The sequence below is a fragment of the Onychostruthus taczanowskii genome, unplaced genomic scaffold, assembly GCF_017590055.1.
Source record: "Onychostruthus taczanowskii isolate IOZ18803 unplaced genomic scaffold, ASM1759005v1 scaffold80, whole genome shotgun sequence".
In the NCBI taxonomy this organism is placed as follows: Eukaryota; Metazoa; Chordata; class Aves; order Passeriformes; family Passeridae; genus Onychostruthus; species Onychostruthus taczanowskii.
The window spans coordinates 2,985,175-3,010,226 of record NW_024505893.1 but is presented as its reverse complement, the minus strand read 5'-3'; the positions used below and the strand labels follow the sequence as shown (position 1 = coordinate 3,010,226).

The following is a 25,052-nucleotide window of genomic DNA, read 5'->3' as shown; positions in this document are numbered from 1 at the left end:
TTATTTCTTTCTCTATTAAATCAGGTAATCTCTCTTCTGGGATTTAATGTATATTGCTTTTATTTTTCTTTCTCCAGCAAACATGCAAGACTCTGGAATTTCAGTGTGGGCAGTTCTAGCCAGGCTGAGGTTTCTCAGCTACGGCCCCTGCAAGTGTGAAGAAAAGCAAGAAACGAGGCTGTAGAAGATGTACAGACCTTCAACAAAAGATGGCAGAGCTAGGGAAGAGGTTTCATTTCCCTGGAGAGGGAGAATTTCACATTCAAAAATTGAGCTGTTACTAAGTTCTGCTAGTTTCTGGAGCGAGTATCAGTAAGGATTTGCTGTGGAGGGCCAGCAGTTCCTGCTGTTGCATGCAGGGCTGGTATGTGTTGTACCCACGTGGAATGTGAGCTGCAAAGTTCAACTCTGACTTATCACAGGCAGCTGCCTGCTCAGTTTTTCCATCTTCACGTCCTCAGCAATTTCTTTCGGTACAAAGGCACCGCTCCCCTGGCCATGCACACACCCTATAGATGACTCAAGCTATTTAACCTATGGGCTGGGAAGGCACATGAGAGGGAGAGAGAGAGAGAGAGACTTGTTCTCATTTCTATTTTTAAATGCTATGGAAACACTGAAATGACGATAACAAATAATAATCAAGCTGGTCTGTGATGTGCATTATCTGTACATACGTATACCTTTTTTTTTAATTTTTTTTTTTATCAGAGCAATCAGGTTTTGCCGAGGTGAGAGGTTACTGGTAAGGAGCAGTGTGTTACAGTCACCATGAGAAATATTTTTTTTTTTTTTTTTTCAGAGCAATCAGGTTTTGCCAAGGTGAGAGGTTACTGGTAAGGAGCAGTGTGTTACAGTCACCATGAGAAATAACGAGCGTGCACTGTGAGCACACATCCTGCTGTTCAGACTTGCCGTTGCTACGATAACAGAAACAAAACACCAGTTTCGGGTGTTCGCAGCTTCCGAGGATGTGGTTTATTTGCTGCTTGTGATAGTCTGATGACTGAAGATGGCCCTCTTCCAATCATTTTTGAATTTTTTCTGTCTCTTAGAAACCCTTTTGTTGTGAGTACTTTTGAGGACATAAGTGATGACAATGAAGTTTATTTTCCCAAAGCACAGAAAACATCCTGGATAACCTGAAATATCTTATTGGTTTATTTCTTTACCTGCACCTATTTGCAGGGTCTGTGAGTAAAAGTTCTGACTAATAAGACAGAGAGGAAGACACGGTTTGAGCAGGAAGGGAGGAGAAATGAGCTTGAAAATAGGATGATTTTGAAACAATCACAGTCATTCTTGAATAAATTAGTTGTCTTGAGACAGCACGTAGAATTCAACACCCATTGTAGCAGCTGCTGAGCACAGACACAAGGGAAGGACAGCCTCTGTCTATCCTTTGCTATCTGTTTTCCTCATGGAAACAAAAATGCCATGAGTGTTGGGAGGGACTCCACACGTCACCTTTGAGCTTGCATTAAGCCCTGCTGCCATAACCTGTACTTATTCCTGTGGGTGTGGTACAGAAGGCTGTATTTTGGGGGTCCTGTGCCAACCACCCCACAGCGCTTGGCATTCCACTCCCATGAGCTCTCTCACTCCAAACCTGTGCCAAGAGGAGCAGTCCCTTACAATTACTGAGGCAGTGCTGTGGTGACACGTCCCCGAGCTGCAGTGCTGGGACAGCCTTGCTCTCCAGGGAGAGGTGAGAATTAAGGATGCGCTTGCGAGGAAACAGAACAATGAAGACATTTTTTGCACAGCTGACGTTTGGGGAAGTAGTACTTGCAGCTGCCACGGCAAATCAAAAGGATGAATCTGAGAATTCCCTGCAAGAGAGTGAAAAAAACCTCAACCAACCAACAAACTTTTGTCACCTGTGTTTTTGGGGAAATTTGCTGAAGCTGTTTGCCAAGAACCACCATGGGATAATTGATAAATTACAACATCCTGACATTATAGGGACTCTGGGATCTGTGAGAAACTGGGCAAGAGACAGTACCACTTTAAAACACAAGAGGCTGGCCTGATTCTTAAGTACACTGCAGTAGGGCTGCTCTGATGAGCCTAAAAGTCCTGCAGCCAGCTCTCAGCCTTAAAGCAGTAAAAGCACCCAGCTTTCATTTGCTCCTTTCACTTGTCCCAAGCAACTGGCATCACCTCCTATGGTAAATGCCCTATATGATGTACACTTGTGTCTTGTCACTCTGGGCGGATGCAGGCGAATAAATTCTGGGCTCTTCCACTCCGAGTGCTTGCTGCCCAGTCAGGAACACCGCTGTTGTCAGTGGGAAGCAATTCATTCTGCCACACCTAGGCGCTGTAATTGCCTGAGCTCAGTCTCCCAGCTTTCAGCTGTGACACCTCTCTGCCAGCGTTCACTGCACCAGAGACGGGAGAACTGCATCATAAAAGCATCTTTGGAGGCAGCACAAACTCGGGAGTACTTGCAAAGTGTGTTCAAAGTATTTCAGTGTAACATTTCAATGAAAGACACATCCTAGTAAATGCAAACTTAAAAGTTGCAGGTTGGAGTCAAATGTAAAGGCTTTAAATAATTTTCCTATACAAAATGTACTGCACTGACATATAAGGATATACCATGGAAGGCATGCTGCTCTTCACCCTGATCTGCAGCAGTTGCAAACCCCATTTGCTTTGCTAGAAAACTTCTTTAGGGGATGCAAAATGGAGTGGAAAGAGAAGAGTATCTGCTCTAATAGTTAAAAACTAAAGCTTCCTTATTTCTTATTCCAGGATTGCTGTTTAAGCTTTTCTAGTCAAAGCAGAACAGCAGCAAGATCATTTGGATGAATGATGACAGTGTGTGTTTTGCCTATCTCCCCTTTTACACTTCCCAAAAATGCACAGTGCTGTTGCTGGCAATAGGGATCAGCAACATGTCCTCCAACACTAAGACTTCCTGTGGAGACACAAACATGTTTACTAATCTGGCCCCCGTGTCATATTTGGGGCTTGCCAACTTCACTACTGTGATAAGCAAAAGAACAGCACACACACACCATCAAAGCCTCAAAACTAAGGAAAAAAATTAGCTTCCATTATGGGCACCTTCTTTCCACTCCTACTTAAGGGGAACAAAGACAAAAGGAGGTAACAAAATGATGATTTATCACCTCTAGCACTACCCACTACTGAGGAACAGCTATGAAGACACTGTGCTGAAATCAAGTGGAAAAAAAATGATACCATGGAAACGGAACAAAAATAATAATTTGCTGCTACATCTCTGTCCTAGACCAGGAAGCCCTTAACCTGCAAATCGCCAGATGCTCAGCATATACTGGTGAAATCTCACCACGTTTTTGCCTCATTACTCTTTTCCTTACACACCTGTTTCCAGTCATGTTCAGAAACAAAATTCTGCATTGGCTGAGTACCTGGCAGTACCAAATACACCTTTTATGATGTTTTCAGTTTCTGCTTGAAGTGTGCTGATGGTATATACATGTTTAAATGTTTGGTCAGTCTGAGGATAAAGAAGGATAAATATGAGGTAAGTAGCAGCAATCTCGAAAGGATGGCTGAATGCTGGAGAAGCTCAGAGGTGGTCCTGAAACAGAAACCTACCTGCTGGAGAGAGGAGAGAGAGAAAGGCCCCTCCAGGACAACACTGGGTGCAGAAACCCAGAATCACAGAATCACAGAGTTGTTAGTGTTGGAAGAGACCTCAGGAGAGCATCCATTCCAACCCCCTGCCAGGGCAGGGTCACCTGGAGCAGGTGACACAGGAGCGTGTCCAGGTGGGGTCTGAATGTCTCCAGGGAGGGAGACTCCACAGCATCCCTGGGCAGCTGTGCCAGTGCTCTGCCACCCTCAGTGTAAAGAAATTCTTCCTTATGCTGAGGTGGAACTTGTGTTTCAGTTTTCAGACACTGCTCCTCAACCTGTCACTGGGCACCACTGAAAAGAGCCTGGCACCATCCCCTTGGCACCTTGAGATACTTACATGCATTGGTGGGATCCCCTCTCAGTGATGCCCCAGAGTGTGGAATTTCAGTTTCTGCACTGAGAGGGCATTGCACAGCCTGGGATCTACCTGTGTTCTCCGTCTTTGGGATAGAATGGTGTGAAAAATGCATATTTTATTATTGGCTTTTCGCAAATATTAAAATGAATATTATATGTTATGTTACAAGGTTATTAATTTAACATTAATAAATATAAATTAAATACAGGTTTTGGTTATAACAATGTTAAAATAGAAACTATGTATGTGGGATATTTTTTTTAACGAAAGGTATGAGGTACTCCTACCAGATAGCAGCCACAGGACACCTAAATCTTTCAGAGAATTTATTGCTCCATTATCAGAATAAACTAACTTCTTCCCACCTTGCTCAGCCCTGAAGATGCCGTAACGATTCAGAGGAGGAAGCTGACACTGACCAGACAGAATCCTGTGTTTGAATGGAATTTATGCATCACGTATGAGGTGTATGAATATGCAACAGGCTATTTCTTTTAAGGGTTAATCCTCTGTTAACGGTGTCCTTTTTTGGGCTTATTTTGCCCAGAAAGAGGTACCCGGACTGTCTGTAACTCTTTGTTTTTATTGTCTCATATTGTCCTAATCCTAATTTCCCAAATTTTTATTACTCTAATTACACTGCTATTTTTATACCCATTTTACTGCTATTAAACTTTTAACATTTTAAAAACAAGCGAGTGGCGTTTTCCAGAGCGGGCCCCTCAGTATCTCCAGCGGGCGGGCCTGGGGCCCTGCCACCGCTGCGGGCCGCGGCCGCTCTCGGAGCCGCTTTTGTTCCCCGGCTCCGCCACGGGCCCGCAAACACCGCGCCTGCCTCGGGGGCTGAGCGTGCCGCGGCTCCCGCGGCTCCCCCTGGCGACAGCGCTGCCGGCCGGGGAGCCGCGGGACCGGCGGGGGCACGGTGCCAGGCAGGGATGGCGCCGGAGCATCGCTGGCCGCCCCCCCCCATCGCGACTGTCGCGACATGAACCTCCCAGCCCCGTTCGCGGGCGAAGCTTTTTGGGCGGGGCGGCCCCCCGTAGCCGTTGCCGTGGCAACGGGCGGCGACGGCGAGCGCCTCGCTGGTGTCACGTGACACGGCCCGCCCCGCCGCCGCCACGCCCCCCTCTCGCCGCCATCTTGGAAGTTGCGTCAAGATGGTGGCGCCGGCGGCTTAAAGCTCCGCCCCCGCCGCCTCGCGCACGGCGCGGTTACGTCACCGCGTTCCCGCCTCCCTGAACCCGGAAGTGCGTCTTGCCATTCGCGGGCGTGCGGGGCCGGCGGGAGCGCCCGAGTCCGGCCGAGCCGAGCCGAGCCGAGCCGAGCCGGCGGGGCGGAGATGGCGGCGGCGGAGCTGCAGGGGAAGTACCAGAAGCTGGCCCAGGAGTACTCCAAGGTACCGGGGCCTGCGGTCCCGGCGCCGCTCGGGGCTGCAGCGCCGCTTTCCGCGGGAGCGCGGAGTGCCGGGGTGCCTCCCCCGGGGGTGAGGCGGGTGCGCGCTTGCAGCAGCCGAGGGGGCGCGGCAGAGGCAGAAGGGCCCCGTCACATGCTGGCGGGCTCACACGGGGCTCGGCTGTGCCGGGCAGGCGACACTGGCAGTGTTTTCCCGTGCTCTCCCCGGGCCCGGCGGGCGCGGGCCTTGGTTGATCCGCTCGGCGGTGAGCATTTGCCCAGCTGTCGGTCGGTCGTGCTCTCACCCGGTGAGCTCGGCGCTGGCAGTGCCTTGGAAGCGAGCAGGACGCTTTCTTCTCCTTTGCCTGCTGTCTGTCCCCCTTCTTCTGCCCTCGGTGACTTTGCGTCCTGTTTCTGGTGCTGCTTGGCACAGGGTTTGCGAAGATGTGCAGCCCATGGTGGAGAGTGCCTTTCCTTTCCAAGGTGCCTGAGATGAGTTCTGAAATAGCGGAGCCTTGCTCAGTACCGAGCCCTTCATTCTTTCCTCTAAACTGGAAGGAAGAGGAGACTCTTGGTCTTGAGTGGCAGAGTCCTCCAGCAGCCTTGGGGAAGAAAGGCAGCGCTTTGGTTTCGTGCAGCCCCACACCAGCACCTGGCACAAGGCACTTGTCTGCATTTGACACTTCTCCCAGCTTACAGAACCATGTCTCTAAATACTCTTCTCCTTGGAACTGTTACAAAAACACCATGTGAAGCATCTAAATAGTTTACAGATAGATATCCTTTTAATGCTGCCACGAAATAGTTTTCAGAAAATTTCATTTACTTTGCAGCTTTGTAGGTCACAGAATTCACATGTCTTCTTTTATACAGAAGCTCTTTTGCTCCTTGGAGATCAGTAGTGGCTGAGGATGAGATAATGAAGGGATTTTGGTGCTTGATTCCTGAATGAGCCTTGGAAATGTGGCCTTCTGAGTATAGCTTCCAAAAGTTCCCGCTGCTGGATTCTTTCTTTTAGTATCATGGTGCTCAGAATCTTTCTTTGAGCTTCATCATGCACTTCTCAGCATGTGCCATTTCTGCTTTGCTGGAGCTATTTTTTCATCCCATTTCTCGTGCAGTGCAGCTCATTGTGGGACTCCCCTTTGCAGAGCCCTCTTCTCTTTGTTGTTGGCTGCTTGTTGCGTGCAGGTGGGAATGGAGAGTAGCCCTGGAGTAGCCTGCTCACTTCAAAGTGCTCTGAAAGCCACGCAGAGAGGTGGACAAGAGTTTGACAGTGCTGGGGGAAGTCCCTGCCAAAGGATTGCTTTTCCTCTTGGTTCACAGACCAGTCTGGAAGAAGAGACTCTGAAAACACACAAGTTGGAGCTGCTGGCTCTCTCCTGAAGGAATATTCAAAGCAGCTTTGTGGCAGCCTGTGTGGGTCCCACTTCAGCGGGGTCTGTGGGTGCAGCAGGACTGAGCTGCTTCATTCTCTGCACCTGCAGTAGTAGCTGTGGCACAAAGACAGCCGTGGAAAACTCCTGCACTGCTCCTTCTTGCTGGGGAAACCCTGTGCTTGGAAGTTTTTCTGTGGTGCACTGGGAGGTTTTTGTCTTGCCTTTGTGATGCCTGAGCAGCACAGTGGGAATACTGCAGGGGAAACAGCTGTGCTTAGCAGCGACTTCTGACCTTTCAGATGCACTCAGTCATCACACTGAAACAATGAGCCACTGCTGTTTTACACTGAATCTTGCCTTTTATGCACCTGCCAGATACCTGTACAACCCCTTTTAATTTATATCTGCAACAGCTGGACTCACACATGTCAAATGAATACAAGCTGCCTTTGAAGAAACCAGGATTCAAGCAATTTTCAAGGAGTGGGAAGATGGAACTGTCAGTATCTTCATTGCTGCAGGGTAGAGGTACTCTGTGGAGTGACTGGGAAATAGGTTTCTTGAGTATCACTTTTCACTGCAGTGATTTTAGCTCAGATTTTGGGTACTGTATAAGTAAGACTTAGAGGGCTTTTCCTTGTATGCTTTTTATGCCTTTTTTTGTGTCAGTCTGTTCTCTCTGGATCATCTGCTGCCACTGGTAATAAGTAATTTTGCATTGAGTTAAACTCCTCTTGAATTGATAGATATTTTGATTTTGTGAGTCCTGCTCATGTTCCAGAACTGCTCACAGTTTTGGGAAGAAGAGGGGAGAGACAGAAATATCCCTGAATATGACCAAGAACTTCATTCCTCAAGGAAGAGGTTGCAGCTTTTCCATATTTGTTCCTAGTTCTTCAAGTCTTAACTATGCTTAAGTAACTGTTCTTCAAGGGTATTTATTGAGTAAGAATTCTGTTCTATTTGACCAAAATGTTCAGGTGGTAAAGTTACTTCTTGTTCTTTGGCAAGTCAGGATATGAATTGGATGCCTTTTCAACCTCATACCACTGCTATCTACCTGAAGAAAATACTTGAAAAAGCATTCCACATTGCCACACCTGGCACTCTCCTGAGAATGTGATGCTTTCTGCACTTTCTCATGGATGGCTTTTATTCATTCTGTTGTCTTGCATAGTTACTGGCATCTTTTGTTTTTCAGCTTCGTGCTCAGAACCAAGTCCTGAAAAAGGGAGTTGTAGATGAGCAAGCAAACTCTGCCTCACTGAAGGTAATCTCTAAAAACTGCTCATGTTAGGTGGACTAAGCTGTGACAAAATAAGTATATAGGGGTACGTTTTACTGAAAAGTAATGTCAATAAAAGAATGAAGAGGGAACTTGATTTTAGTAAAAGAATTTCTGTTTTGCAGCTAGCCCATTGTTCTCTGTAAGTGCTGAGTTTGTAAAAGGGGAAGGTTGGTTCTTGATGATAGTAGAATTAAGTAGCTACTTGGGTATGATCTGTGACCAGCTCAAGGAAGTGAAACACATTTTTTTGGTTTAGAAATGATACTTTGTCTCTTCAGTATTTTAGAAGTGAAGCAATTTTCTAATTTGTTCCTGTTTTTAGTGTGTAAAAATAAATGTGAAGATTTTAAATTTTTTTTTTTTTATCATTCAGGAACAACTGAAGATGAAGGATCAGTCACTGAGGAAACTGCAACAAGAAATGGACAGCTTGACCTTTCGAAATCAGCAGCTTGCCAAGCGGGTGGAGCTACTTCAAGATGAACTTGCATTAAGTGAAGCTCGGGGCAAAAAGAACAAGGTATGTGCTGAAGGCAAAAAAACTTGCTTAGCAGATGTCTGCTCCTCATCTGTCAAAGCCTTGTCCTGATCTTTAGCAGCAGGTATTTTGTGTCAAGGGTTGAGCTGAATGTTCTTGTCAGAACTTGTGTTATTTTATCTGATGTTAGTGAAAATACCCATAAAACAGGTATTTATTTATATATATATATATATATATATATATATATATATGAAATACATGCAGTGTAGTTCTCTACTCTTCTAGTCTGTCAGCTGACTGATGCTGAATTGCTGTCTTCTTTCATGGATATTTATTAAATGTTCAAAAAAGTGGGAAATACTTTGAAGCTCTGTGATTAGTCAGCTGCTATGCAGAAAGCTGATCACTCCTCATTTCCCATCCCCACCTCTTTGCTTTGTAATTTTGATGTTGGTAGTTAACTCTTCAGCCTGTGATCATGGCTTTTCTGTGTGAATCTTGTCAAATGCTTTGAAATCTAAATTTTTAGCTTGTATTCTTTGTTATTTCAAAATGACATATTATTCTGTTATTTCAGAATTATTTCAACATTGTGATCTTTTTCTGCCAGAATGCTTGCTGATTAAACCTAGTGATGTCATGTTCTAAGACCAGCTGTGCCTTATGTAGGTAGCATCACAATTCCAGGGGTGGTGTGCTTGGACTTCAGTAATTCTCAAGCATCTCTTGCCTCATGAAGAAACCCCTCTTAATTACTGCTGTGTTTTCTTTTTGGTGCTGTCTTTTCTCAAAGTGCTGTAGTTATCATGACTGGCTTTAAAGAAATCATTCAATTGATAAGTAATATGATCATCTTCCTTACTTTCCCCTAAAGTCTTGCCCATTTTTCTGCTGTCCAATTCCTTGACAAGCACAGTGCTTCTGACTACATTATTCATGCACCACAATAGATTGTTCTTTCAAATGCAGTTTGACCCTTCTGTTCTTTTGTTTCAAACTGTGTAAGTTACTGTTTTGCTATCTGTGTTTCCAAATTTTGAAGGACATCAGCCTGTCTTTAGTAGCTTTGCAAACAATTGCCACTGAGTTTCTTTCCTGTTCATCTGTCAAAATGCACAGCTTTAGTTCCCTGATCTGTGTTAGAGTGCAATCCTTTTAGAAGGAGCAGAACATGTGCCTATATCTCAGGTGGAGTTCACAGGCTGGCATCAAATGCAGAAGTGACTTACCTGCCCTACATATCCCTAGTTCTTGAAGTTTGGTGTTGAGTTTAAATGCATAGAGTCTCCCCTGTGTTTGGTGATGATACCTTTCTTCAGCAGTGTGGTGTGTGGGATTCAGTGGTGGTCTGAGTCTTTTGGATTAAATGAGTGGAAAGTGAGGAAACAGGCAGAGGGATATGTGTGGCTGATGGGCAGGGAAGACCCTGTGGTTCCGTGGCACCTTGTGCTGCAGCGTGGCCTACACCTGGAGCCTTGCTGGGCACAGATGAGCCTTACACACAGCTAGCAAAGCACTGAGCCTGGGCATGGAGGGTTTTGCATGACTGACTGCATGAGATTGTGCAGAATTCCAGTGAATTCAGATGGGCTGCTGCCCATCCAAGTGATTGATTCCCTGTGAGTGTGAATGGGACCCCTGAGTGGAGGCTTTCCCAAGGCAGTGTTGTACCACTGTAGGGTCACAGAGGTGTGGAGGAAAGGAAAGTGTGCTGCCTCGAGGCTGGTGCTGAGTGCAATGTTCACATTTTTGATGTATCAGTGTCAGCAGGATATCTGGTGGTGTGCCCCTTCTGGGAATTACCTGTGGGAGCTGTTATCACAAACCTGGGACTTGGAGGTAACGAGTGTATCACCATGATATTTTATGAAAAATCCTTTGCTAGGATTTTCCCCTCCTGAGGAGCTGAGGGCCTCAGGAAAGAAATATAAACAATGACTGTCTACTGCTGTGGAATGCAACACGTGCATCTTCCATTGGTCCATGTGGATTGTTTTCCATTGATGACCAATCACAGCCACCTGTGCCAAGGCTGTGAGCAGTCACAGGATTTTGTTAGGCATTCTATTCTATTCTTGTTCTTTGTAGCTTTCTGATCATTTATTTTCTCTCTGTTCTTTTAGTATAGTTTGTGTAGTATTTTAATGTATATAATAAGATAATAAATCAGCCTTCTGAGAAAATGGAGTCAAGACTTGTGTCTCCACGCATGGGGAGTCCTCAACATGAGTGCATTTTGTCTCTTTTAGAAAAGTGTGGAATCCTCATCTCAGCTGAGTCAAGAACAGAAAAGTGTCTTCAATGAAGATCTTCAGAAGAAAATAGAAGAAAATGAACGACTGCATATACTTGTGAGTGAAATTTTGTTTTGCCTTTATTTTTGGTGCAGAGAACTGGTGTTACAACCAAAGATATGGAAAGTAAAGTGCTGTTTGAAAACTGGTGGGTTTAGAAGCTTAGTTGTATGCAAAGCAGTAGATTAGATCAGATTTTTTATAAAGATGTTCCCTAGGCAAATCAAGTATTTTGACTTTAGATTCTTAAGACAGTGTGTGGAATCACATAATATGTGTTTTTTCATTTAGATTTTTAACTTCTGGTGACAGCTGCCCTACTGAAAATAGCCTGGTACTGAAGGGAAACTTCTTATTAGTTCATTAACTGTTTCAGAATTGCTTTAAAGTTTAAAATATTTTCTGTAAATTGCCTTAATTAGGAGCTATTTCACCAAAGTAGAATGCATTTTACTTTAGAAAACTTGAGAAAAACCTTTTGGCTCAAGTTCAGTTTTTCATGTGTCTGCTATTAATCAGCAATATATTTAAAGAATGCTTAGTACTGCAAAGCTTAGTTTTCATTTAAGTACTTTGTTCCTCAATCTTTCCTCTGTAAATAAAATAAAATTTCTATTTGTCTGAGAACTGGTAATTGCTGTTAACCTGATCTGCCTAATTAAATTGGAGTAACTTAAAGGGCTGAGTTCAGTAGTAAAATGAGGCTTTTTAAAAGAGCTTTTCTTTTCTTCCTGTAGTTCTTTGAAGCAGATGAGCAGCACAAACGTTTGGAAGCAGAGCTGAGGAGCAGACTGGAGGTTTTGGAAACAGATGCTGCCCAGCACCAAGCTGTGGTGGACAGCTTAACAAAGAAATACACGGAGACCATAGAAAAGCTGCAGAACGATAAAGCCAAACTAGAAGTAAGGAGTTTTTCCTCTTGCTTGCAAGTTTGAAAAGTTTTGAAATGCAATGTCTTGCTGTGTCAGCACTTACATTGTGAGATTATCTTCTTGCATAAAGATCAAGTCTCAGACTCTAGAAAGAGAAGCTAAGGACTGTAGGCTTCGAACTGAAGAATGGTAAGTGTCTTTATTTCATTGATATAAAGAAATAATTGTTGTGAAACATTAACTGGACTATTTTTTAAGAATAATACAATTTTAAAAAGGGGTTTAATTGAAAGACTTTGATAAAATTCAAATTGTATTATCATGAGGACAAATGTGAGCAGGCAGGTCAAGCCCCCTTTTCCTTTTCTGTGTATGGAACTAGACAATTCCACAGTTTCTGCTTTCAGTAAGAGCAGTTTTGTCTCCAAGCTATTTCAATAGCAGTAACATTGATTAAAGTTTGAAGAATTTATTTGTAATTGAAAACCATAGAAAGTAAAAACTTGTATGAAACAAAGGTATGTGAGTTTGTAAAAACTGCTTCTAAGAACAAAGTTTGAGTAACATATGCTGAGAGAACTGACTGAAAAGAGTTTCAAAAATCCCCTTACACTGCAAAAGCTTCTTGAACAATTGTTTTTGCTTCAGGTATAGTGTTCTCAGCTAGAATATTTGAAAGTTTTTATCAGAGAATTATATTGTTAGTTTTGGAATATTTTCATTGTCTTTAAGACAAGTTGTAGAAGTTGAGAACTGTGATCCAAATCAAATTAGGGGGCATTTCTCTGAAGTTCATTAAGCTGCATTTTTTTAGAAGATACATGTACAGTATAGATCATTAGTGTAATGAATGCAGATCAGATGCAGAGTTCCTTCTTTCACATGGTAACCCTCAAGTGTGTATTTTTATTATGCTGATGGATGTGAAGATACTTGAATCCAATAACTCCACTAATACAAGTCAGGGTTTCACTAAAAATGACTTGAAAAAGAGGAGGAAAGCTGTGTTTGGCTGCTGTTTGCTTTTTTTGAGGTGTTTGAAAAGCTGTAGTTTTAATCTGCTACTAGTCAGTTCAGACTTTGTCTATCATGTTCTATGGTGACTGGGTAATTGATGTCATTGTAAGAACTTATCCCTACTATTTTAAGTTACACTGTATTAAGTTTTTTAAAGTAATAAAGCCTGACACTCCATTTTAAATTCCATGTTCAAATCACTGTTGAACACACAGCAGGATGTGTCCCTGAGAATACTGCCCTTCTGTTTCCCCTGCTTTGTCAGGGGAAGGGATCCATTTGCCTCTGCCACCCACACTTTACTCAGAAAAGCCAGAGGATATGGGACTTGGCAGCCTGCATGCTTTGAAAATTAAAGGGCAGAATGTAAGGCAAAACATGTCAAACTACTTGTTTGTCATTCCTGTAAGTCTGAAAAGGAACTATCAGTACATTTGCAGTTTGTCTTGGAGTTCATTTTTTATCATGCTCATTGCTACTGCAGTACCTGCTATACAGTTTCTATGCAATTATGGAGCTGCTCTCCAAGAAAAATACTTGTTAATGTGCATGAGCTACTTATTGGGCAGTTACTTCGTATCTTCCTTGTGTATTTTGGATTATTTTGCTTTGTTAATTAGCCATGCTGACTTTTGCTAAGTTTCTGTGTATCAAATATTGTAAGAAAGGAAAAAAAAACCTGTCACTTTGACACCTTCCCCCCACCCTCCACTATATGTGCAGGAGTTCTAGATGTCAAACGGGAAGCAAAACAGTGAAGAATTTGGGGGCCTAAGTTGGGTAAGGTGTGGAATTTAGTCTGAATCAATAATGGAGTGTTCTTTGTAGCTATATGTATATAATGCTGGAATATGTTACTGTTCATCTCAGCATTTTATTCTCATTATATTAGTAATCTTAATTACTTAAGTTCACATGTACATGACAGTCAAATGCAAGTGAAGAAAATATTGAGAAAAATCACTTGAGAATGCATGAGAAACATAATTGTCAAATCTTGTCAGAATAGGCAGTATCATAGCAGTGTTTAAATATGGGTTTTGAAAAGCCTTTGAGGTATCTCAAATAGTGATGTGGCATAGTTAATTGAATTATTGACAACTCATTACCTGCTTATTGGAGTACTGCATTGGATGCATAGTAACTAGTTTGGAGGCCTTTTTACCTTCCCATCCAAATTCTAGTAGAAGAAAATGCCTTCACATAGCTTATATAATAGTTGTACTATAAGAAAATAAGGTGCATTTTAACTCTGAAGTAAATGGAGCCTCTCAAGAATAGAATTTAGGATTTACAAGTTTATGGTAACTTTCACCGCTTTTGTTAGGGATTAGGATTCAATGTTGTGTTAAATATGAGATAAAGGAGGACAAATTACTCCCACTGTATTATTTCTATCTAACTTCTAGAAGGAGATAGATACCTATACACTCAAGGGATGCCTATAGTGAGATATGGTGTTGGTGGTACAGACGAAATTTTAAAGGTTTACAATGTGTGTGTGTGTGTGTGGTTTTTCGTTTGTCTCTTTGTTGTTTAGCCAGCAACAGCTAAAGAATCTTCAAGCAGCTTTGGGCAGTAGACTGGAAGAATCTCTATGCATAATTAATGAAAAAGTACCTTTTAATGACACAAGTACGTATTGCCTTGGTCTGGGTATCTTGTTTGATTTTTTTTTTTTTGGGTATCCATCTGGAGGGAGTAGTCCTTATGAATTAAAATGTATTAGCTGTAAGAAATGTTGGACATCTGAACAGACATTTGGAGGTAACTGTAGTAAGTATTCCTGATACTTGTCATGGTCTTCTTCAGTAATTCTAAAATACCAAGTTTTTATATGTATAATGAAAATTGAAACTTTTGAAGGCTTTTGACTGATTTGCCACTTGTCTTATTTAGTGTTGACAGAATATTGTAAACGATGAAGGAATGCTGTCAATTTAATGGCTGCTCCATAAAGATTGGTTACTCATCTCAAAGAGTATTATTTTTGGCAGGGTATATTCAAGAGGTGCAGTAAGTTAAGGTGGGGGAAAACTGGTGGCTGCAGAGATATTGCATCAATAATGGTCTGTACTTCTTACTCATGGGGAATTTGTCAGGGCGTCTCATTGATCAGAAAACAAACAGAGTAGTTCTTACCTGAAGGCTGTCTGAGACTCATTTGTCCCTTTATGGGGAAAAAAGCCCTTTGGACCTGGGGACTTCTACCTGAAGCAATGTTTTTCTGCTTCCTTTCCAACTGCTGCTAGATCAGCTGAAGTGCAGAGGATCCCCTGGAGTTAGGAGTGCTCAGCCTATGCATGGCTTTGGTACAAGCATGGGTTAGTATGTGCTGGTGGGTCAGTGCTGTGCACTGTGTGCTTTCCTAAACAGCTGAACACAAGGGTGGGCAGGCACTGCCTGGACTCTTCTTGGACCTTTCAAAACCAGGATGATCTGGAGTAGTGAAAAAGCTGAAAGTACTGAAGAAGGAGCAGAGAAGTGAAAACAGGCTTTGGAATTTCTTGTATATTTCATTGGTGGCTTTTTGCATTTTTCATTCAGTTTAAAACCTGCTGACAGTGTTTTAAGTGGCCTTAGGTTCTCTGAAAGCTGATCTGGCAGGTGCTGCAGGGATGAGTGTGCCAAGCTCTCCACTGGTTTGGCAATCCAGTGAGTGTTGGCTTAGGAACACCAGATCATCATCTCTTTAGGAAATGTTGACTCCCATACAGCATGTCATACTGAGGTGTTGGTGCCTGGAATTGGTATCCTTTTCACTTCTCTCACTTTGCCTGGCATCTGCTGCCTATTTCTACTTCTCTGGCTTCTTCAGCTTGCATTTTTAGGCGTTTATCATTGTAGCAAGAACTTTGCTAAAATAATTTATCTGCTCACTCAGCTGCCATAGCATAATGCCTTTGCTTGTGTAGTAGAAAACACTGCAAATAGAGAAGAACATTACTTTAGTGATAGATCAGGAGGAAGTCAGGAGGTGTTTGTTTGTTGTGGATTCCAGCTGTCTTCCTATAGACCCTGTAGCTGGCTTCAAGTGTAACTAGCAGCTAATTTCAGTAACAATCAAATGACTGCTATGCATGATTTACGGAGCAGAAAAAGTTTCCTGAAGCATTTACTTAGAAGTAGGATTCAATAATTTTGGACAGGGCTATTTTCCTCTAAATGTAACTACCTCTTCCCATGTCTTAATAGCCAAATGTGGATGACACAAAAGGAGTAAGAAACTGTAAATTTCCTTTGTGAGTAAATTTTAAACTAATCTGGTTGTTGTTCAACTGAATTGAGAATGGATGTGACCCCTTTTAAATCTCTAAGACTTTGTAAGCTCTTCTCTAGGTTCAAATAGCCCTCTGCCCCTCTAATTGTGGCTGCTTGTAACTGAATAATCATTCTAGTTACTTCATGACTAGAGAAGAATGCTGAAATACATGGAGAGTACATCTTCATCTAAATTGTCAACATATAAAGTGTATGCAAGAGCTTCAAAAAACATGGAAACCATTCAAAAATATATTAGTCTTACTTGGCCTTTCCTTGGCATGTAATTGAAATTTAAATATAATCTTGAATTCTTTAAGTGTGTTTTCTTTTGAAAGAGTTTTTCACTCTTGTTTGTGATGAATAGTGTTCCTTGGGCAAGAGGAGTCTGCTCTTATTTTTAAAATTCAGAGTCTTCAGGTGATTAAATTTGACTTACAATCTGAGGCAGGTATTGAACTGCTTCCACTTAATCACAGAAACCCTTATTGAGGTGAGGATATTTAGGCCTACTTTATTGGAGTCAATTGCTTGTATCTCTTTAGTTAATATTGCTTACATAACCTGTAATATCCCTGCAATTAATTTTCTTTTTTAAATCAGTACTTATCAAAAAATGTCTCTCCCCCACAATTTAACAAGTGCATATAACTCAATTTTTGTCCTGTAGGATCTGCTCGATACAATGCTCTGAATGTACCATTGCACAACAGAAGGAATCAGGTGAGTGCTTCTTGTGGTTTCATGTGACTGTACAATTTTCTACACAGATGCTGAAATAAAATCAGTCATTTTAGTACCTCAAATGGCAGAAGATAGCCTGTCTTACTACTGTCCTGCTATTCTGAGAGCATTTCTGCCCAAGAGCCTCTGTGCTTTCCAAGAGGTTGTGTATATCTTTATGTCAAGGAGTCTCATTAAAGTTATATGAGATATTATTTTATCGGGTCAACCTTCAGTAAGCTAGAAGTTGAAACATTTCATTTTTAAAGTTGATTAAAACTACAGTAGTTTCTTTTGTTGGAAAAAAATGTAGGTTTGGTATCCTAAATTCCTTTTCCCTCAAACTGAGCTTCTTCAGTCACATCACTTGAGCTTTAGAGAATGTGTGCATTTGTATACTGCACATTGGTGTGTGCACTAAAATGCTGTATTAGGTAACATTACTTGTCACCAGTCACAACCCTTTCTAGGAATAAGTCATGTCACTTCGAGATCTCTGCAAGGTTCATTTACATTTTGTGGGATACTTCTTGCCAAAGCACCTCTTGCTTGCAGCAGAATAATTCTTATATATTGAAACATTTTTAGGAAACCGTTTCTGTTCACTGCCATAATTTAGTGAGATTCCTCGTGAATGTTGTTTATTCAGTATTCAAAAATGAGCATTGGTTTTCTGTGAATGGCTGAATATTTTAAGGGTTTTTACAATAGCAAATCAGAAACCTGTATGCAGTCAAAATTTTCCTGTGTTGCTACTACTGAGGATGGACTCTACAGCACTGTAGGGTTTTTCTGTTTCCTTGTGTGTCTCAAGTCTTCAAGTAGCATTCAGATGCTACTGCAGGAAGATTTAAAATAGTTGCTTTCTCCATTTTTCAGAAGCGCCTATAGAGAGGCCTTTTTTCCCAATAATGTCTGCTGTGAGAACTGGTGATTTGCTGTTCAGTTTTGTGATGGAAACAACCTTAAATTTCAGGGTGTTGCTGCTGAGTTCCAAGAAACATCTGAATTAACTGCATGGAAACTCTCTCCTTTTACTATTTTCTGCCAGCACTATGTCAGGCAGCCTCATGCTTCAAGATCTGCAGTCTTGAAAATATTCCAGGACAGATTTTTATGACTGGCTTTGCCAGTGGAGGCAAAATGTTGGTGTATTAGCACAGGCTGTGGTGTAAAGGACAGCAAAACAGCAATAGTGTCTGTTTCCCTTCCTTGCATGGCTAATTAACATACACAAGCTGAGTATAATGGCTGCTTTAATTACTTGCCACCATCCCAGATCCATAATCAAGACTGACCTGATTTAACAGTCCACTGAAGCATTAAGAGTACATCTCTGAAGGATAAGTTATTCTTGGCTGAAATGTCACTATAACATTATTCTCTTCCCATAAATCCCAACAGAGAATAGTTTTCTTCTCTCTTGAATTTATGTTCCATTCTGGATTAATTTATTTGATACCTTCCTGCTGTACTAAAGCCACAGAACAGCCTTACTCATGATCAGCAGCTCTGTCCAGAAGAATAAAAATTGAGTGTTCTTGGTTAGAGGAGCAGACACCTTTAATTCTGGGAGAAAACATCATTGCTTTTTACTAATTAAACTGAGGTTTCCTTGCAACCTGGTGTTGAGCTGTTGTCAGCAATTAGTCTGTTTTTTGGAAATTTCAGACATGGTTTCTGTGATTGTGCTGACCTCTCAGTGTTTTTGTGGCTTGCAAGTTTGAAAAATGCAGCAGAGGCAAACCATCACCAATTGTGTGAAATAAAAAGATACTTTGTTGTCAGAGAACAATGTGCCCTTCTGAGTGGCATTGAAATTTATGAATCAAAATTAAGTAAAAAATAATTGCTGTTATGTATTTTAGGCTGAAATAACAACAAAGAAATTGCTGATAATTATTTTTTGTATCCAAAGAGGGTTTTTTTTTCATATTTAAATAGATCCATGTCAAACACAATCATTTTATAACTGTCTTTACAGCTGAAGCTGCGAGACCTTGCTGGCCAGGCCATGGCTTTTATCCAAGAACTTGTAACAGCTCTCCTGAACTTCCACACATACACTGAGCAGAAGGTACAGATCTTCCCCATTGATTCTGCAACAGACACAATATCACCCTTGAATCAGAAGGTAAAGTTTACACACTTCATCTACAAATATATTCAATTAGTTAGACTTTAGTGAGTGATTGATCTTAGAGAAAATTGCACCACCTTTACTGGAATGCTGTGAGTGTGTTCCTGAGAGCCAGCCCCTCCTGCATGAGGCATCTTTTTGCTCCATGAAATCTCTGAATGTGGATGAGGTGTAGCTGCAGAGAATCCTTTTCCCCTGTGCCTCTGCTAGAAGAGAAATATGATAATCAAATCAAAGCTTTGCTTTTTTAATTGCTAAATTGAAGTGCATCTGTTGAAAGTTCAGCTGACTTGTTTTAAAATAATAGTGCACAAATATTGCACTGCTGAATAGAGCTTATTGTAGTCAATGCACTGGGGCATAGAAGATGATGAGACAGAATCTGGTCTTGTGTTTGGAGTGCTCAGCTGTAATATTAAATAAAGGATAAAAGGTAGACTTCTATGAGGGAGAGAACCTGGACTCTGTTCCCTTGTCAAAAACAACTTTATAATCTGATTTTGGGCTGCTTGTGTGAAGGTGTTTCCTGTAAGTATTCTGAAGCTTCAAGTTTGTAAAGCTTGTTGAAATCAGTATGAGAAATCTGACTCGTCTCTTTTGACACAATTCCACGGAAAGATTTTCTGAGAGTATCATCCAGAGCTGTTAAGCTGCATGTTTTGATGCTGTGAACTAGAGAAAATAACTGTGCACAAGGATTTGTGTGGGGATGCATACATGTATACTTTTGAACAAATTGCATTAAGATCAGAGTTGACTTCATAGTTTAAGGGAATCTGTGAGTATTTAAGTTGCAGGGAGTATTTTGTGATTCAGTCCCTTAATTTCAGTTTAGTAGTTGCTAGGGCTCAGACTTAAGGTACTGAGGTGAATTGTGGTTTGCGTTGATCAAGTGGCTGCAGTGCATGTGGTGTCAATGTTAATTATGACAAAACTTTCCTGTTCTTTGGAAAACCTCCTATAATCTCTTTTCAGGTAACAAATAATGTTTGTGAAGGTGGTTATCCACTAGAGAAATCCCTTTCTGTTTGCCTTCTCAGTTGGTTCAACTGTTCTAGTCAATAACACCCTTCTGCAGAGATTCAGCAGAGTTTGAGAACATTTTCTTGCTCCTGCCACCAAATGCTCTCAGAATGGCATGTCCTTCTTGTGAAAATTATGTGGTTTAGTCAGCTTTAAGATTTTTTTTAGGCAGGAGTGGTGTCTTTTTTTTTTAATGTAGCCCAGTGTGGTGACTGCATTCTCAGATACTACTGCAGTTTACACTAAAGCCATAAATTCAGATTTCCTAGACATCTCTTCTCACAGGTTTTTTTTTTTTTCCCCCTTGCCTCCTAGTTAACACTTCTTTATTGTTTTTCAGCACAGCTGAAACAGGCAACTTAATCAGAACCATAATTTCATTTTCCTTTTCTTATAATTGAGTCTGATTCAGTAGTTCAGGCTTTGTTTTCATAATTATGTCTCTTGTAGTCTGCCCCACTGTGTATTCATGACCTAATTCCCTCAATGCATGCTACTTCTCAGGGCTTTTGCTGTGACTTTCCAGTACTGAAGCATCTTTTATTGCTCTCTGAAGCTGTAGTTGCTCCTGTATTTTTGATTAGTTTATCTATTTGCTTGGCAAATGTTCTCAGTGATTTTTTTTTAAATTTTATTTTTAGCTACTCTACCAAGTTGGTCAAAAAGTCCCCTTAATATGGTAGAGAAGATGAAACAAGTGTCAGGTAGTGGCTTAGCAGACTTGCACTGATTTATTTTTCCCCAACTCCAGGTCTTGTCTGGTGCTTTCAAGCTATTTTCCCCACCAAACACTCAAAGTAGATGTGGACAATTCCCTGCCAGGTTCAAGTATTCCTTTTCTCTTTAAGGGTTGGATTGCTGGGTTCTGCTGGGTCTACAGCATCATGCTGGATAATTCAAGTCTTCTCTCTTGCAACACAAGCCAGGAGCATTCTGCATGTTTTATTTCTTCCTCCTTAGATTTAGGAATTTTCCCTAATTCCACCCAGGTTTGTGCATGCATGGATCAGAGCTTAGCATCTCACTCTTCTTATTAACATTGTGTTACCACACTGTAATAATACAAGGAACAATTAAAATCTCTTGTACTCTGTTTGCCTGGGATCTTTAGCTGCTCTTGTGGTGTAAATAATCAAAGGTGAAGGTATCTTTCTGTGGGGTGTAATAAAAGCCAGGATTGCTTTTGACTACCTGTATTAATTTGTGGAAGAAGCTTTTTGTGGTACTGAGGTACCAAAATGGAAAGCTGATGGTGTCGTTACATTTGATTGTGTGTAAGAATACATCTTACGTTCTCAGGTCTGCTTTTTTGAAGGCATAATTAACTGTAGGATTGAATTAAGCAATTTTTAGCAAAGTCAGGCAGGTCCATGAGGCCAAAGTCAGAGTTTTAGAAATAAGAATTCTCCTGTGATCAGTTGGAGCTCCATGCTTTGCTTTAGCATAAGCATGCTTTGACTTGTGTTGAAAACTGGACTGGACACAGATGAAAAGACAAAAAAGATACATCTCTTGCTCTCAGTTCGACTTGGGTTTAGTTCTTTAGTACTTTGTACAGCACAGCTTTGCAAATGTTTGTGCTGGTGGACAAGGCTGGGAGGAAAACTACTTTTGGGAGGAAGGTGGGATAGTTTATTCTGTGCCTAAATGGTGCATGGATCTAACCTGAATTGGATGGAGTTGAGGAAGGAATGCAGGAATTACTAAAAAGCAAGGGTTTGGTGTGCTGTGCATGGCAGTTGAAATGAGACTGGATGCCCTGGCAAAGCCCTAGGTGTGGTTTTGCCTGGACTTCCAGTGCTTCTCCCTTTCCCTCAAGGTGTGTTTTGACTGTAGAAGAGGTTGCTGTACATCACTGGACTGTTGTATCTCGTTAGTGACATCTTAGGCATCGTTAATGGGGACAGGGGCTTTGCCAAAATGTCCCGTTCAGTTGTTACCTTGGCAGAGTTCACAGGAGCTGTCAGCAAGCACCATTTTAAAACCTCTGTGTCCTCAGTTCTCACAGTATCTCCATGAAAACGCTTCCTATGTTCGCCCTCTGGAGGAAGGAATGCTGCACTTGTTTGAGAGCATCACGGAGGATACTGTGACAGTCCTGGTAAGATATCCTCCTTTTAGTACCCAGAAAGATTTTTACAGAGCAAAACCACTTAGCTGTTGTTTTTTCCTTACAGGAAACAACGGTGAAATTGAAGGCCTTCTCAGAACATTTAGGTTCCTACTTAGGCTTTTTAAGAAAGATTCTCCCTTATCAGTTAAAAAGGTACCTTTCATTTGATAGATGAAATTTAAAGGCACTGTGTCAGGCATGCAGCACTGTCAGCTCCTACAACTCAAATATTAGGTCAAACCTTAAAATACTGTGGCCTCTACTGTCTTAAAAGGCTGAACTATTTTTTTTTTTCTTAGTTTTTTTGCTTGTTGTTTTCTAAACCTTGAGGTTAGGTACAGCGTTCTTGAGGCATTAGGACTAAAACTATGTATTTTAAAGCCCCTCCACACACACCCTCCCTCACAGATGAGACTTTAAAAATAATGAAGCTTTCATTAATGTTTCTTAGTGTTATTCAATAGCATGGATACTATTCAGGTGTGATACACTGAAACTCTAAATGCCTTGAGCTTCTCTGAGAGTTATTCATCAATCAGTAAATGTGGCAATGTAGTAAAACTTGGCTAGGTGTACATCCCTTCTGCTGGGAAAATCTTTGTTCCTGAGGTTATTGAAGGGAGGTGAATTACAGGTGCAAAGAACTGCTTTAGGAGAGGATTTGGAGTAAGGAAGAAGAAATCCCTTGATTTATGCCTCCTTTATACCTGTTCTCGTGCTCCTTAGGAAGAAAAATAGAATTTATGTACTAGAGGGAAAAGTCTTCAAATTTAAATTGCTGCAATCAGTTCCTTGCTGTGAGAGTAAGTCATTCCTGGATTGTGACAGAAACACCTGGGAGTGGCCATGCACACAGTAATTTTCATGTATTGCTAAGTTCCTCTGCTGTGTTAGCCTTTCTAAAATCAATTCCTGGTCTGCTGTTACGTTGGACTGGGGAGGTAGAGATCACCTATGTGCTCTAAAACTCGTGAGCTTGTTATTTTTAAGGCAATTGCTTGCTTTTTAAAAAAAATAATTCATATATTCCTAGTTTGGAAGAAGAGTGTGAGTCTTCTCTTTGCACAGCTGCTTTAAGAGCTAGAAATATGGAGCTGCACAGAGACATGAAAAGGTTGACTGCAGTCTTTGAGAAGCTCCACACGTACGTCAGTCTTCTGGCCTTACCAAGTAAGTGTCAGTTCTGCCTGGGCTGGCTACCCTGTGACTGGTTTTCTGTGGGTTTTTATAGCATGATTGACAGTGTGCCTTGTGTCACCTCTTAATTATGAAATGGTTAATAAACTATGTTGTCTTACTAATCATCTCTTCCAGCCCCTCGTTTCTGTAAGGTTATTACAACTGTTATGCTGATAAATAATAAAATTAATAAAATGAGATAAAGCCTTTGTGTGTCTGTGTGTGGGGAAGCCATCTCCAAATGCATCCTGTACATAGCAGTAGGAAATGGTTATTGTGTAGCTTCAGGTTATTTCAGTCTTCACTCTTTAGAAAGGCCCAGATTGTCTTTCCTACAGCTGTGAGCATGTCTTTCTGTGTGTGTGGTTTTTGAGACCAACACAATTGCTATTTATGAAATCTGAATAAAATCTGGGGGACTTGAAAGTCTTTCACCTGCCTGCTCTGCCAGAATTGGATGTATGTATATTTGATATTGAAAGGGAAATTTAAGTAAATTAATCTGTTGTGACTCATACTCCATGCAAATGGTTCTAGTAGGTGGAAACTGAATTCTTTTCAAAGCTAGCTTTCTTCATTCATGCTCAAATCTTAGTTTTGTGGTTTTCCTTCTTATGTGTTACTCTTAGGTACAAGACCAGAAGGACTCCTTAGGACAAATTACAACTTTGTGTTTACAAACATTGCTGCAAGTCTTCATGGATTCCATGACATTTTAAAAGGTGAGAGTTGGGAATGTGGTCTTGTTTCAGCTTTGCTGCTTTCTTGTTTAGCATAGCACACATGCACTCTATAACACTGCTGAATGTATTGTATGTGATAAGTCTACTTTGTTTTACCTTTACATGCTAAGAAACTAAACCTACTAACCAATTGTTGCAGACATTCATGAATGGTTTTCATTTCTCCATTCTCTTGGCTTTGTTCCTCAGAGTTGCTGGATTATTTAACTGTGGCTCTCCAGATTTTTCTGAGCAGTATCACTTTACTTTCTGAGCTTCATTGCTCTCCTGAAACTAGCACACAGAATGGAATGCTGAAATGTATATATTTTCCCCAGCATATGTAGCATTGACTTAGTATCTGCCTTCAAAGTGGAGTTTTTCCTTCCTATTTTTAGGGTGATGACTGTTTTTAACATGAATATATAAGCAAAGGTTACAAAGAAGTGAGTTCTTTTTGAGACTTGGCTTCTTCTGGGAAATGGTTTACCTTGCTTTTATCAGAACAACATGGATATGTTATGTTTTCATAACATATGAAAGGGGTATTTGGTTAAAACTCAACATTTTAAAACTGATGTTCCTGCATGTCTTAGAATTTCAGTACCAAGGACCTGTTTCTGGGGAGGAAATAATCCATAGAGATGAGCTGGATTTTTACTAGTCAACTGTATAAACATTAAGCTTTCATAATTTTAAGCAAAATTGGGTTTTTTTTCCTAATAGCATGAGTAGTATGGCCCCATTTTGCAGAGTCCTTCTTTTAAAGAAAAAAAGGAGATTGTACCTCCCACAAAATGAGACCCTACACCTAGAATTTTGTAGCATAGATAAGTTTAAAATACTTTCTACCTCTTAATATGGTCGCTATACTGTAAAGTCAATCCAACTTATACTTTAAAGGAAATGCAGGAAATAGAAGTAGTGAAGAAAACTGTCAATAGAATTCATTATCTGTCAACAGAAATGTTCTTCTTAATATCTCATACTCCCATACTCCAGAATGTTTAATTTCTCTCCTCTTCCTCAATCCCAATTGATTTTGAACTTCTTAAGATTACTTTAGATTACAATTTGTGGTGGTGATGAGCTGGGATTTCTCTATTCTGTAGCAATAGTACTCAGTTTTAAAATAGGTGCACATTGTTCACTTGTCAATTATTTGTTTTTAATT

At 41.1% G+C, this 25,052-nt stretch overlaps 1 protein-coding gene across 3 annotated transcripts in view; it reads left to right on the top strand.

The window, feature by feature from the left end:
• Nucleotides 1-5,238: 5,238 nt before the first annotated feature.
• Nucleotides 5,239-25,052, top strand: part of PPP1R21 (protein phosphatase 1 regulatory subunit 21) — a 31,791-nt gene continuing 11,977 nt past the window's right edge. For 2 of the 3 annotated variants that reach the window (XM_041424090.1, XM_041424089.1), the window contains exons 1-13: nt 5,239-5,390; nt 7,967-8,035; nt 8,427-8,573; nt 10,784-10,885; nt 11,566-11,730; nt 11,831-11,889; nt 14,258-14,352; nt 16,649-16,701; nt 18,686-18,835; nt 21,864-21,965; nt 22,042-22,130; nt 23,011-23,147; nt 23,786-23,878. In XM_041424090.1, the coding sequence (XP_041280024.1) occupies nt 5,334-5,390; nt 7,967-8,035; nt 8,427-8,573; nt 10,784-10,885; nt 11,566-11,730; nt 11,831-11,889; nt 14,258-14,352; nt 16,649-16,701; nt 18,686-18,835; nt 21,864-21,965; nt 22,042-22,130; nt 23,011-23,147; nt 23,786-23,878 (1,318 nt within the window). In that variant the 5' untranslated portion in view covers nt 5,239-5,333. Of the gene's footprint in view, nt 7,294-7,966; nt 8,036-8,426; nt 8,574-10,783; nt 10,886-11,565; nt 11,731-11,830; nt 11,890-14,257; nt 14,353-16,648; nt 16,702-18,685; nt 18,836-21,863; nt 21,966-22,041; nt 22,131-23,010; nt 23,148-23,785; nt 23,879-25,052 lie in introns of all 3 variants that reach the window. The other variant, XM_041424088.1, reaches the window with a different exon arrangement.